Raw genomic sequence first — 14,948 nt, forward strand, 5'->3', positions numbered from 1 at the left:
AAAAAATATCCACAGAAAAAAAAAATCTCGCAGAAGCCTAAAAATGTTGTGTTTTATATAAATTTTCAAAACGTGGATTTTTTAAAAACATTTTTTTAAGGACTATCAACAAATGTGGATTTTTTAAAAATATTTTTTTAGCGATTATCTCTAGACGTGGATTTTTTAAAAACATTTTTAAAGAACTATTGTTAGACGTGGATTTTTTAAAAATATTTTTTTAAAGGCCTATCAACAAACGTGGATTTTTTAAAAATATTTTTAAAGAACTATTGTTAGACGTGGATTTTTAAAAAATATTTTTAAAGAACTATTGTTAGATGTGAATTTTTTAAAAATATTTTTGAAAGGACTATCCTATGATGTGGATTTTTTAAAAATATTTTTTAAAGAACTATCAACAAACGTGGATTTTTTAAAAATATTTTTTAAAGAACTATCAACAAAAATGGATTTTTTAAAAATATTTTTGTTAGACTATCTACAAACGTGGATTTTTTAAAAATATTTTTTAAAAGACCTTCCCCAGACTTGGATTTTTTAAAAATATTTTTTAAAAGACCTTCCCCAGACGTGGATTTTTTAAAGGATCTTCCAGAGACGGGGACTTTTTAAAATTATTTTTTAAAGGACCTTCCAGAGACGTGGATTTTTTAAAAATATTTTTTAAAGGACCTTCCAGAGACGTGGATTTTTTAAAAATATTTTTTAAAGGACCTTCTTCAGACGTGGATTTTTTAAAAATATTTTTTAAAGGACTATCAATAAACGTGGATTTTTTACAAATATTTTTTAAAGGACTATCAATAAACGTGGATTTTTTAAAAATATTTTTTAAAAGACTATCAATAAACGTGGATTTTTTAAAAATATTTTTTTAAGGTCTATCCTTAAGGTAAATTTTTTTAAAAGATTTTTTGAAGGCCATACCGCAGACATGGATTTTTTAAAAATATTTTTTTAAGGTCTATTCTTAGAGGTGAATTTTTTAAAAATATTTTTTGAAGGCCATACCGCAGACTTGGATTTTTTAAAAATATTTTTTTAAAGTCTATCCTTAGAGGTGAATTTTTTAAAAATATTTTTAAACTACTATCAACAAACGTGGATTTTTTAAAAATATTTTTTAAATTACTATCAGCAAACGTGGATTTTTTAAAAATATTTTCCAGACGTGGATTTTTTTAATATTTTTTAAATTACTATCAACAAATGTGGATTTTTTAAAATATTTTTTAATTGACTATCCTAAGACATTGACTTCTTAAAAATATTTTTTGAAGGACTATCCTAAGACGATGACTTTTTTAAAAATATATTTTAAAGGACTATCTCCTGTAGTAAATTTTTTAAAATATTTTTAAAGGACTATCCCCTGTAGTAATTTTTTTAAAATATTTTTAAAGGACTATCCTCAGACGTGCATTTAAAAAAAATAAATAAATAAAATAAAATTTAAAAAAAAAAAATATTTTTAAAGGGCTATCCCCAGATGTGATTTTTTTAAAAATATTTTTTTGAAGGACTATTTCCAGACGTGGACTTTTTAAAAATATTTTTAAATAACTATCCTTAGAGGTGATTTTTTTAAAAATATTTTTTTAAGGACTACCGTATGACCTGGATTTTTTAAAAATATTTCTAAAAGACTATCAACAAACGTGGATTTTTTAAAAATATTTGTTTAAGGTCTATCCTTACAGGTGAATTTTTTAAAAATATTTTTTAAAGGACTATCAACAAACGTGGATTTTTTAAAAATATTTTTTAAAGGACTATCAACAAACGTGGATTTTTTAAAAATATTTTTTAAAGGACTATCAACAAACGTGGATTTTTTAAAAACATTTTTTAAAGGAGTAGCAACAAACGTGGATTTTTTAAAAATATTTTTTAAAGGAGTAGCAACAAACGTGGATTTTTTAAAAATATTTTTTGAAGGACCTTCCAGAGACGTGGACTTTTTAAAAATATTTTTTAAGGATTATTTCCAGACGTGGATTTTTTAAAAATATTTTTTAAAGGACCTTCCAGAGACGTGGATTTTTTAAAAATATTTTTTAAAGGACCTTCCAGAGACGTGGATTTTTTAAAAATATTTTTTAAAGGACCTTCCAGAGACGTGGATTTTTTAAAAATATTTTTTAAAGGACCTTCCAGAGACGTGGATTTTTTAAAAATATTTTTTAAAGGACCTTCCAGAGACGTGGATTTTTTAAAAATATTTTTTAAAGGACCTTCCAGAGACGTGGATTTTTTAAAAATATTTTTAAAGGACCTTCCAGAGACGTGGATTTTTTAAAAATATTTTTTAAAGGACCTTCCAGAGACGTGGATTTTTTAAAAATATTTTTAAAGGACCTTCCAGAGACGTGGATTTTTTAAAAATATTTTTTAAAGGACCTTCCAGAGACGTGGATTTTTTAAAAATATTTTTTAAAGGACCTTCCAGAGACGTGGATCTTTTAAAAATATTTTTTTAATGGATCCGAGATTTTTTTTTTAATGTCCACAATAACGGAGTACCCTGTTCATGTTTCTGATCATCTCCACCAACAATGGAGCTTTGCTTGGCCAATTTTTTGTTTTGTTTGTTTTCTTGTTTTGTTTAGGAAGTCATTTTCAATTAGCGACGCTTGTAATCTTAGCAAGGGGAATTTTTAAGATTAATAATGTTTTGATCGTGACCAATTCGAAGAGGTGGGGCGGGTTACGATTGATTGCATTTTCGATATTTGAAATTAATTAATTTGACACATCACGAAGTGTCTAATTGAGAATTAATTCCATTAAATTAGGACAAGCATGGATAAGATTATACGGACAAAATTCAAAATAACGGTAACCTTAGAATTTCAAAATTAAATTCAACTTCCGAAAACAATATTTTAAAATATACTGGAATATTTCCGGAACATTCGCTCTTTGGGATGATGATTTAATAAATTTCCAACACTCTTTTCAAAGTTCGATCCCCTCTCTCCCAAATTTGGTGATACATTGGGCAACTAACCCATTTTTTGTTTTTGTTTTTATTTGGAATAATTTCCAAAATTAAAAAAAAAAAATTGATCATTATCAAACGAAATCTTTTCTTCCCCCGTGATTTATTACAAAAGCAAAATGTTATCAAATTTTAATATTGCAGCCATTATCTGCGATGATGTCCCAAAAATCAAACACCAGCGCGTTCACGCTTTGTGTTTGTCATCCCTCATTGATCGTTTTCTTTCATAACCGTGGGTCCGCAATTTTGTTATTATAGTTTGCTGCGAAACTATTTCACCCGACAAAATAGCAGAAGCTGTTAAAGATGATGACAAATGATTATTTTTTCTGAGGTTCGATGTTTGTTGTAGACCTTACAAGTTAACAATAACCACAGCAACAGCAACAACAACACCACCTAAGTTTAACTTGTCTCGTTTATAATCATCAAAAAATAGGAATTCATTTGGCCTAATGGTTATGTATGAATTATTCAACAACAAATGTTTTTGGGGGTAACATATTCTCTTCACCGATGGCAAAGAGATTAAGTCACATTTTTCATTCAAAAAATAAAAGAAAAAATTGGTAGATAACAACTTTACCATACAAAAAAGTTGCCGATAACAACTTTTCGGTTTAGAAAAATTGTCGATATTTAGTTTTTTTTATCCAAAGGTTACCGATAACAAGCTTTCTGTGTGGAAAAGTTATCGATAATATGCTTTCTGTACAGAAAAGTTATCGATAATAAGTTTTTTCTTAAGAAACCTTATCGATAATAAGTTTTCTTCTCAGAATAATTATCGATAATAAGTTTTCCGCATGGAAAAGTTATCGATAGTAAGTTTTCTGCATAGAAAAGTTATCGATAATAACATTTCCGCGTAGAAAAGTTATCGATAATAAGTTTTCTGTATAGAAAAGTTATCGATAATAATTTTTCCGTATAGAAAAGTTATCGATAATAACTTTTCCGTATAGAAAAGTTTTCGATAATAACTTTTCCGTATAGAAATGTTATCGATGATAACTTTTCCGTATAGAAATGTTATCGATAATAACTTTTCCGTATAGAAATGTTATCGATAATAACTTTTCCGTATAGAAAAGTTATCGATAATAACTTTTCCGTATAGAAAAGTTATCGATAATAATGTTTCCGTATAGAAAAGTTATCGATAATAATGTTTCCGTATAGAAAAGTTATCGATAATCACTTTTCCGTATAGAAAAGTTATCGATAATAACATTTCTGTTTAGAAAAGTTACCGATAATTACATTTCCGTATAGAAAAGTTATCGATAATTACATTTCCGTATAGAAAAGTTATCGATAAAAACTTTTCCATACAGAAAAGGTATCGATAACAAGTTTTTCGTATAGAATAGTTATCGATAATAACTTTTCCGTATAGAAAAGTTATCGATAATAACATTTCTGCTAGAAAAGTTATCGATAATAACTGTTCCGTATAGAAAAGTTATCGATATTAACTTTTCCGTATAGAAAAGTTATCGATATTAACTTTTCCATATAGAAAAGTTATCGATAAAAACTTTTCCATATATAAAAGTTATCGATAATAACGTTTCTGTATAGAAAAGTTATCGATAACAACTTTTCTGTGTAGAAAAGTTATCGATAACAACTTTTCTGTGTAGAAAAGTTATCGATAAAACTTATCAATAATAACTTTTCCATATAGAAAAGTTATGGATAATAACTTATCCATATAGAAATGTTATCGATAATAACTTTTCCGTTTAGAAAAGTTATCGATAATAACTTTTCCGTAGAGAAAAGTTATCGATAACAACTTTTCCGTAGGGAAAAGTTATCGATAACAAATGTAGCCTTTGGTTAACATTATTTTAATTTTTCGACTTAGTCACTTTACCACTTGAGCCATAACCTCCCGGTCTCACTCTCACTTTCGTTGGGAAAGTGTGGAAGATTCCCCGCACTTGTGGCCGCGGCTAGTCTAATTTCGACCTCAAAGCGATCACAATGTACGGACGTCATATTATCTTGGTGACGGTCTTCCTTGTCTTTCCGTTCATCCTGCCGCCTGTGGGTGGCCAGCAAGCGGTTAGCAATTTTTTCTCCTTCGTCTTGGATCGGTTCCGCGAGGGCATGAACATGTCCAATCTGGAGTATAGTGACAACAATGTGAAGATATTGAAAAACTATGACTTTGTGATTGTGGGTGCGGGAACGGCGGGGTGTGCCTTGGCGGCCCGCCTTTCGGAGGTTCCTTCGTGGAAGGTGTTGCTGCTGGAAGCTGGCGGTCCTGAGGTATGGCCCATGGATATACCCGTTGTGGCCAATATGTTGCAGGCAAACTATGACATTAACTGGGCATATCGCACCCAACCCTCGGATAAGTTTTGTTTGGGTCTCAAGGATAGACGTTGCAACTTCCCGAGGGGCAAGGTCATGGGTGGTTCGTCGGTGCTGAATTATATGATCTATACGAGAGGCAATCGCCGAGACTATGACACCTGGGCCGAGATGGGCAACGAGGGATGGAGCTACAAGGATGTGCTGCCGTATTTCAAGAAATTGGAAGATTCTTTGGTCCCCAATGCCGATGAGGAATATGTGGGCCGCAATGGTCCTGTCAAGGTTTCCTATGCCCGCTGGCGTTCCCAGGTGAGCAAGGCCTTTGTTTTGGCTGCCATACAGAATGGCAGTGATTATGTGGACTACAATGGCCGGCGCCAAGTGGGGGTGTCCTACATCCAAACCACCACAGATCAGTCGATACGCTGGAGTGCCAATCGGGCCTATTTGTATCCCATCAAGGGGAAGCGTCCCAATTTACATATCAAGAAATTTGCCATGGTCACAAAGGTGTTGATTGATCCGAAAACGAAGAAGGCCTATGGCGTGTTGTTTGAGTCCAATGGCCAGTCGTTTGAGGTGAGGGCCCGCTTGGAGGTGATATTGTCTGCTGGAGCCATCAACAGCCCACAGCTCCTGATGTTATCAGGGGTGGGGCCGGCAAAACATCTGATGGATATGGGTATTGAACCCTTGGCTAATTTGGCGGTGGGCTACAATCTCCAGGATCACATAGCTCCGGCCCTGAACATTGTCACCAATGAGACCACCCTGACGGTGGAGGACTTCTTTGACATTGATGAGATTGTCAAGTTGAACACACGCAATAGCATGCTGTCGCTGCCCGGGGCCGTGGAGGCCATTGCCTTTTATGATCTACAAAATCCCCAGGATCCAGATGGTTGGCCTGAACTGGAGCTGTTCACCACACCGGGAGCGTTTCATGAAAATGTCTTCCTGGCCTCGGCTATTGGTATACGCTCGGACATCCTTCATGCCCTGTACGATGATGTGGTGGACAACGAGAAAAGTGTCTTCCTGATCTTTGCCATGCTCCTGCAGGCCCGCAGCAAGGGACGTATAATTTTACGCAGCAAAGATCCCGCCCAATATCCGCTGATATATCCCAACTATCTACAGGATCCCTACGATATGGATGTCCTTGTGAAGGGGTTGCAAAAAATTATCCACCTCCTAGAACAGCCAGCCATGAGGCGTATCAATGCCACCCTCCTGCAGCAACATGTGCCCAGTTGCCGGCAATACTCTGATATAACGTCGAGGGAATATCTGCAGTGCTACATACGCCAGCTGACCTTTACTATCTACCATCAATCGGGTACAGCGAAAATGGGACCACCCACCGATTCCGAGGCTGTGGTGGATCCCCGTTTGAGGGTCCACGGCATTAAGAAGTTGAGGGTGGTCGATGCCAGTATTATGCCGAAATTGGTGGCAGGACATCCCAATGGTCCGATTTTCATGATTGCTGAGAAGGCGGCGGATATAATAAAAGAGGATTATGGGAAATTGTGAGAGGGTGGGTGGGGGCACTTAGGAAATTTTGAAATTATTATTAAATTGTATTTATTTTTAAATTCTAATAAAAACAATAAAAAAACAAAAAAAGAAAAAAATCTGAAAAAAAAAATTTCTTATCGACTTATCGATAGTTTTTTTCTGAAGAAAATTTGTTATCGACAACTTTTCTAGGCAGAAAAGTTATTATCGAAAAATTTTCTGAGCGGAAAAGTTTTTATTGATAACTTTTCTATATCGAAAAGTTATTATCGACAGCTTTTCTAGGCAGAAAAGTTGTTATCGACAATTTTTCTAGGCGGAAAAAGTTGTTATCGATAACTTTTCTAGGCGGAAAAGTTGTTATCGACAATTTATTTTAGGCGGAAAAAGTTGTTATCGACAACTTTTCTAGGCGGAAAAAGTTTTTATCGATAACTTTTCTAAGCGGAAAAATTTTTATCGATAACTTTTCTGGGCGGAATAGTTGTTATCGATAACTTTTCTGGGCGGAATAGTTGTTATCGATAACTTTTCTAGGCGGAAAAGTTATTATCGATAGCTTTTCTAGGCGGAAAAGTTATTATCGATAACTGTTCTGTATAGAAAAGTTATTATCGATAACTTTTCTGTATAGAAAAGTTATTATCGATAACCTTTCTATGCGGAAAAGTTATTATCGATAACCTTTCTATGCGGAAAAGTTATTATCGACAACTTTTCTGGGCGGAAATGTTGTTATCGACAACTTTTCTGGGCGGAAATGTTGTTATCGATAACTTTTCTAGGCGGAAAAGTTATTATCGATAGCTTTTCTAGGCGGAAAAGTTATTATCGAAAACTTTTCGAGGCGGAAAAGTTATTATCGATAACTTTTCTAGGCGGAAAAGTTATTATCGATAACTTTTCTCTACGTAAAATTTATTATCGATAACTTTTCTCTACGTTAAATTTATTATCGATAACTTTTCTCTACGTAAAATTTATTATCGATAACTTTTCTCTACGGAAAATTTATTATCGATAACTTTTCTATAGGGAAAAGTCTTTATCGATAACTTTTATATACGGAAAAGTTATTATCGATAACTTTTCCATACGGAAAAGTTATTATCGATAATTTTTCTATACGGAACAGTTATTATCGACAACTTTTCTATACGGAAAAGTTATTATCGATAACTTGTCTATAAGGAAATGTTATTATCGATAACTTTTCTACACGGAACAGTTATTATCGACAACTTTTCTAGGCGGAAAAGTTGTTATCGATAACTTTTCTATGCGAAAAAGTTATTATCGATAACTTTACTAGGCGAAAAAGTTATTATCGATAATTTTTCTATGGAGATACTTTGTTATCGAAATTGATGTTATGTGATTTGTTTTTTTTTTTTATTGACTTATGTTACTGTCGACCCACCTTGTGCACTTCAGAAAATAGGTTATAATTACATGAACTGGTTCTGAACCCATTTTTGTTTCATTGTAATTCTATGCTTCACAAAGAAAGAGTGCGCAACGACCTTGGCCATTACAAACAACTTCCTATTTCTATGGGTAGTTGGTTCAATGAACCGTTTCGTGCGGCATAAGCGTGCGACTTTGTAAGACTGTGATTAATCTTTTGAAAATATGACAACAACAAAAACAACAATTACAATATTACTTCCGATTTTTCAAGTAACCCATTTGTGTGGTTTTTTTATTGTAACGCATTTTACAAGAAGCATGTGGCGTAGAAAAACCGGTTTCCGTATTTCACTGAATGGGTTACATATTTCAATTCTCCATGGGCAGAGGTACTTTGGGCAGAGTTATTACGTATTTTAGGTAGATTAGTGACTCATTCCCAACCCTATTCGCTCATGGGGTGATGGAAGACATGAAGTCTACTAAACATGTAATTAAGGTTTGGAGTGACTTAAGTATTTTCGCATAGAGTTTGTGTTCTGAAATATTTTGAAAAAAATAAGTGTTTTCTATGGAATAAGTCTCCAATTTTGGTTATCGAAAATTTTGAGATGCCAAAGGCTTGTTATGGTTCACCTGCTGAAGTAGAAACCATATTCTCTACTTTTTTGTAATAATATGGCTATAACTTTTCTCTACACAAACATTGTTATCGATTACTTTTCTATACAGAAACATGTTTATCGATAACTTTTTTTTGCAGAAAAATGTTATTATCGATGGCCGTTGTTGGCAAATATTGGGTTATCGGTAACTTTTGTGTACAGAAATGTTGTTATCGATCAGTTTTCTTTACTGAAATGTTTTTATCGGACAATTTTCTGTATAAAAATCTTGTTATCGATAACTTTTCTACACAGAAATGTTATTATCGATAACATTTCATCACAGAAATGTTGTTATCGATAGCTTTGCTGCACGTAACTGTTGTTATCGATAACTTTTCTATACAAAAATATGCTTATCGATAACTTTTTTGTAGAAAAATGTTGTTATCGATGGCCGTTGTAGGCAAATGTTGGGTTATCGATAACATTTGTGCAGAAAAATGTTGATATCGATCAGTTTTTTTTGCTGTCATGTTTTAATCGGTGAATTTTCTGTACAAAAATTTTGTTATCGATAACTTTTCTATACAGAAATGTTGTTATCGATAACTCTTCTACTTAGAAGTGTTGTTATCGACAGCTTTTCTTTATGTAAATGTTGCTATCGATAACTTTTCTATACAGAAACATGTTTATCGATAACTTTTTTCGCAGAAATATCTTGTTATCGATGACCGTTGTACGCAAATATTGGGTTATCGATAACTTTTGTGTATAGAAATGTTGTTATCGATAATTTTTCTTTACGGACATGTTGTTATCGTTGAATTTTCTTGTTATCGATAACTTTTCTACACAGAAATGTTGTTATCGATAACTTTTCTACACAGAAATGTTGTTATCGATAACTCTTCTGCATAGAAATGTTGTTATCGATAACTTTTCTAGGCGGAAAAGTTATTATCGATAATTTTTCTATACGGAAAAGTTATTAGCGATAACTTTCCTATACGGAAAAGTTATTATCGATAACTTTTCTATACGGAAAAGTTATTATCGATAACTTTCCTATACGGAAAAGTTATTATCGATAACTTTTCTATACGGAAAAGTTATTATCGATAACTTTCCTATACGGAAAAGTTATTATCGATAACTTTTCCATACAGAAAAGTTATTTTCGATAACTTTTCTATACGGAAAAGCTGTTATCGATAACTTTTCTATACGGAGAAGCTGTTATCGATAACTTCTGTCTACGGAAAAGCTATTATGGATAATTTTTCTCTACGGAAAAGTAATTATCGATAACTTTTCTATACGGAACAGTTATTATCGATAACTTTTCTACACGGAAAAGTTGTTAGCGATAACTTTTCTATGCAGAAACATGTTTATCGATAACTTTTTTTTGCAGAAATATATTGTTGGGTTATCGTTAATCTTTGTGCAGAAAGATGTTGTTATCGGTTATTATTGTTTGCCGAAATGTTGTTATCGACAAGTTTTTCACACAGAAATGTTGTTATCGATCACTTTTCAATGCAAAAATATTATTATTGACAATGTCTCTGTACAAAAATGTTGTTTATCTATGGTTAACTTTTCTGTGGGAAAATGTTGTTGTGAAACCTTTTTGTTGTTGAAGAAGGGTGTGCCATTTTTGACACCATCCACAAGGTTTATTACTAGTCCTTAGAAAAATGTTTTTTTGTTTTTATTTTTAATAATATATGCAATGGAATATTTCTTATGGTCATTGTTGTTTTATTGTTTGTTTTGTTGTTGTAAGTTGATGTTACGTTTTATGGTCTTCTTAATCTAAATGTTCAATAAATTTGCTGCCATTAATAATCGGTCAATCAAACTTGTTGGCATGCATAATTAGGCCAAAAGGTGTGTTGTGGTTGTTGTTCGGCGCGACCCTATTCACTTTTATTCAAATGCCCAGCAGCATGAATTGGCTGGAATATTTACATAGTCAGTAGAATGTTTGGTGATGGTGGTGGAGGTCATGAATTATTTATGGCATATCTTGGTCGGAAACAAAAACAACATGATGTTCGGAACATTCTTTTGGTAGATTTTATTTTTTGAGTGGGATCAGGTTTTGAAATAGGAAATTCTAGTGGCATATTTTTTTTTATCAAAGAAACAGACCTTACGAGGGTTCGAAATGAGGTCGATAAGTTTAGTTTTAACTTAGAAGCGTCAGAATGCGAGCGTGTTTAGCGTTAGTTCTTGGGGCTGTTCTCGTTTTTGGGGCTGTGGATGCCCAACGGCTTAGCACAAATGCGGTTAGCTATTTTTTTGAGGTATTGCGTCACGGTGCCGAGGATGCGCGCATGGAATATCGTGACAATGAAATACCGTTGTTGGATGAGTATGACTTCATAATTGCGGGAGCGGGTACGGCGGGGTGTGCCCTGGCCGGCCGACTTTCGGAGATAACGTCATGGAAGATTTTACTGCTCGAGGCAGGTGGTCCCGAATATCTGCCCATAGATTTGCCGATTGTGGCAAATATTCTACAGCTGAGTCCGGATCTTAATTGGGGCTATCGTACCCAGCCATCGGATAAATATTGTCTGGGTTTGAATGACAATCGTTGCAATTTCCCGCGCGGCAAGGTCATGGGCGGCAGTTCGGTGTTGAATTACATGATGTACACGCGAGGCAATCGCCGGGATTATGACACCTGGGCGGCCATGGGCAATGAGGGCTGGAGCTACAAGGATGTACTGCCATATTTCAAGAAATTGGAGGGCTCCATCATACCCGATGCCGATGAGGAATATGTGGGCCGCAACGGACCCGTACGTGTGTCCTACGCCAAATGGCACACCCAGCTGAGTGAAGCTTTTGTGGCTGCTGTACAGGAGAATGGTTATGATTATTTGGACTACAATGGACGCCGCCAAGTGGGGGTCCAATATGCCCAGACCACTACCGATCAAACCCACCGATGGAGTTCGAACCGGGCCTATTTGTATCCCGTCAAAGGTCAACGTCCAAATCTGCACATCAAGAAGTATGCCCATGTCACCAAGATACTCATCGATCCGCAAACGAAACGGGCCTATGGTGTAAAGTTCGAATCCCAGGGTAAGGTGTATGAGGTCAGGGCCCGCAAAGAGGTGATATCCTCGGCGGGAGCCATCAACACGCCTCAACTGCTGATGTTGTCGGGTGTGGGGCCGGCCAAACATTTACGCCAGGTGGGCATACAGCCATTAGCCGATTTGGCTGTGGGCTTTAATCTGCAGGATCACATTGCCCCACCCGTCAATGTTGTGGCCAATGTAAGCAGCATCAAATTGCCCGATCTCTTTGACACCGAGAACTTCCTGGCCCTACAGACCATGAACAGCTCACTCTCCGTGGCCGGTGGCCTGGAGGTTATTGCCTTCTATGACCTCGATCATCCCAATGATCCAGATGGCTGGCCAGACATTGAATTCATTGTGGCCGATTCATCGTATCACGAAAATCCTTTCCTGGCCCGGGCAGCTGGTATACGCCAGGACATCTTCGACGATCTCTATGCCGAGGCCCAGCGAGAAGATCTCAATGTCTTCGCCATTGTTTCCATGCAGCTGCAGCCACGCAGCAAGGGTCGCATCCTGCTGCGCAGCAAAGATCCCAAAAAATATCCCCTCATCTATGCCAACTACCTGCACGATCCCTACGATCTGGACATTGTGGTGCGCGGTATTGAGAAGATCATTGAACTGCTCGATGAACCCTCAATGCGTCGCGTGAATGCTACCCTGCTGAACAGCAGCATAAAACCCTGTCGTAAATATGGCCACATTAGGTCACGACCCTATCTGGAATGCTATGTCCGATACCTGACCACCACCATCTACCATCAATCGGGTACGGCGAAAATGGGACCCCGTTCCGATAAAGAGGCCGTTGTCGACAATCGTCTGCGCGTGCATGGCATTAAGAATCTACGCGTTGTCGATGCCAGCATAATGCCAAAGCTGGTGGCTGGCCATCCCAATGGACCGGTTTATATGATTGCTGAGAAGGCGGCAGATATGATCAAACAAGATCATGGGATGTTGTGAAGAGATAAAAAGAAGAAGAAGAAAGAACACACACATGAACTTTGGACTGAGTATTAATGTATTAAATTAGTTTTAAAAAAGAATATTTGTTAAAATTTGAAATGTTGCTTAATTTTAGAAAAACACACAAAGGGGAGTAGAATGAGGAAACAAATAAAATTTTTCTATAATAAAATGTTAAAATAATAAAAATAAGAATGTTTTATTGATTAATTATCGAAAATAAATTTTTTGTAGAGAAAAGTTGTCGATAACAAGGTCTATGTTTAGAAAAAATATCGATAATAATTATTCCGTAAAGAAAAATTATCGATAACAACTTTTCTGTATAGAAAAATTATCGATAATAACTTTTCTGTATACAAAAATTATCGATAATAACTTTTCTGTATAGAAAACTTATCGATAACAACTTTTCTGTATGGAAAAAATATCGACAATAACTTTTCTGCATAGAAAATTTATCGATAATAACTTTTCCGTCGAGAAAAGTTATCGATAATAACTTTTCCATAGAGAAAAGTTATCGATAATAACTTTTCCATAGAGAAAAGTTATCGATAATAACTTTTCCGTAGAGAAAAGTTATCGATAATAATTTTTCCGCATAGAAAAGTTATCGATAATAACTTTTCCGCATAGAAAAGTTATCGATAATAACTTTTCCGCATAGAAAAGTTATCGATAATAACTTTTCCGCATAGAAAAGTTATCGATAATAGCTTTCCTGTATAGAAAAGTTATCGATAATAACTTTTCCGTATAGAAAAGTTATCGATAATAACTTTTCCGTATAGAAAAGTTATCGATAATAACTTTTCCGTATAGAAAAGTTATCGATAATAACTTTTCCGTATAGAAAAGTTATCGATAATAACTTTTCCGTAGAGAAAAGTTATCGATGATGACATTTCCGCATAGAAAAGTTATCGATAATAACTTTTCCGCATAGAAAAGTTATCGATAATAACTTTTCCGCATAGAAAAGTTATCGACAATAATTTTTCTGTATAGTTATCGATAATAAGTTTTATTTATAAAAAAGTTATCGATAATAAGTTTTCTGTAGAGAAAAGTTATCGATAATAAGTTTTCTGTAGAGAAAAGTTATCGATAATAACTTTTCTATAAAGAAAATTTATCGATAATAACTTTTCTGTATAGAAATGTTATCGATAAAAACTTTCCTGTATAGAAAAGTTATCGATAATAACTTTCCTGTATAGAAAAGTTATCGATAATATTTTTTCCGCATAGAAAAGTTATCGATAATAACTTTTCTGTATAGAAAAGTTATCGATAATAAGTTTTATTTATAAAAAAGTTATCGATTATAGCTTTCCTGTATAGAAAAGTTATCGATAATAACTTTTCCGCATAGAAAAGTTGTCGATAATAACTTTTCCGTATAGAAAAGTTATCGATAATAAGTTTTATTTTTAAAAAAGTTATCGATAATAAGTTTTATTTATAAAAAAGTTATCGATAATAACTTTTCTGTAGAGAAAAGTTATCGATAATAACTTTTCCGTACAGAAAAGTTATCGCACAGAAAAGTTATCGATAATAACTTTTCCGTATAGAAAAGTTATCGATAATAACTTTTCTGTAGAGAAAATTTATCGATAATAACTTTTCTGCAGAGAAAATTTATCGATAATAACTTTTCTGTAGAGAAAAGTTATCGATAATAACTTTTCTGTAGAGAAAAGTTATCGATAATAACTTTTCTGTAGAGAAAAGTTATCGATAATAACTGTTCCGTAGAGAAAAGTTATCGAAAATATGTTATTTGGTGGTGATGACCTTCTTATTTTTTCATGGAAATAATGACATTGGGCGCCACCCCACAAAACCAAATTGGGACCACCCAATTCGAAAAAAAATTTTTTTTGGTCCACAAAATATCCATCGTTCCACCCTATGTTCGGGTCATCTGGGGTGTAAATAATGCATCAACTAATTGCGTATAAATTACATTTTTAACTGACTCTGAAC

At 34.2% G+C, this 14,948-nt stretch overlaps 3 protein-coding genes across 5 annotated transcripts in view; all 3 read left to right on the forward strand.

Moving 5' to 3' along the window:
* LOC105261991 (flotillin-2) overlaps window positions 1-14,948 on the forward strand; it is a 525,605-nt gene that overhangs the window by 130,882 nt on the left and 379,775 nt on the right. The window lies entirely within an intron of this gene.
* Window positions 4,990-6,871, forward strand: LOC101891200 (glucose dehydrogenase [FAD, quinone]-like). Its single transcript, XM_005188956.3, has one exon. The coding sequence runs from the start codon at window positions 5,000-5,002 to the stop codon at window positions 6,869-6,871; it is 1,872 nt and encodes a 623-aa protein (XP_005189013.2). The 5' UTR covers window positions 4,990-4,999.
* On the forward strand, window positions 11,047-12,972 carry LOC101891369 (glucose dehydrogenase [FAD, quinone]-like). Its single transcript, XM_005188957.3, has one exon. The coding sequence runs from the start codon at window positions 11,091-11,093 to the stop codon at window positions 12,948-12,950; it is 1,860 nt and encodes a 619-aa protein (XP_005189014.2). The 5' UTR covers window positions 11,047-11,090; the 3' UTR covers window positions 12,951-12,972.

This window comes from Musca domestica, unplaced genomic scaffold, assembly GCF_030504385.1.
Source record: "Musca domestica strain aabys unplaced genomic scaffold, Musca_domestica.polishedcontigs.V.1.1 20, whole genome shotgun sequence".
In the NCBI taxonomy this organism is placed as follows: Eukaryota; Metazoa; Arthropoda; class Insecta; order Diptera; family Muscidae; genus Musca; species Musca domestica.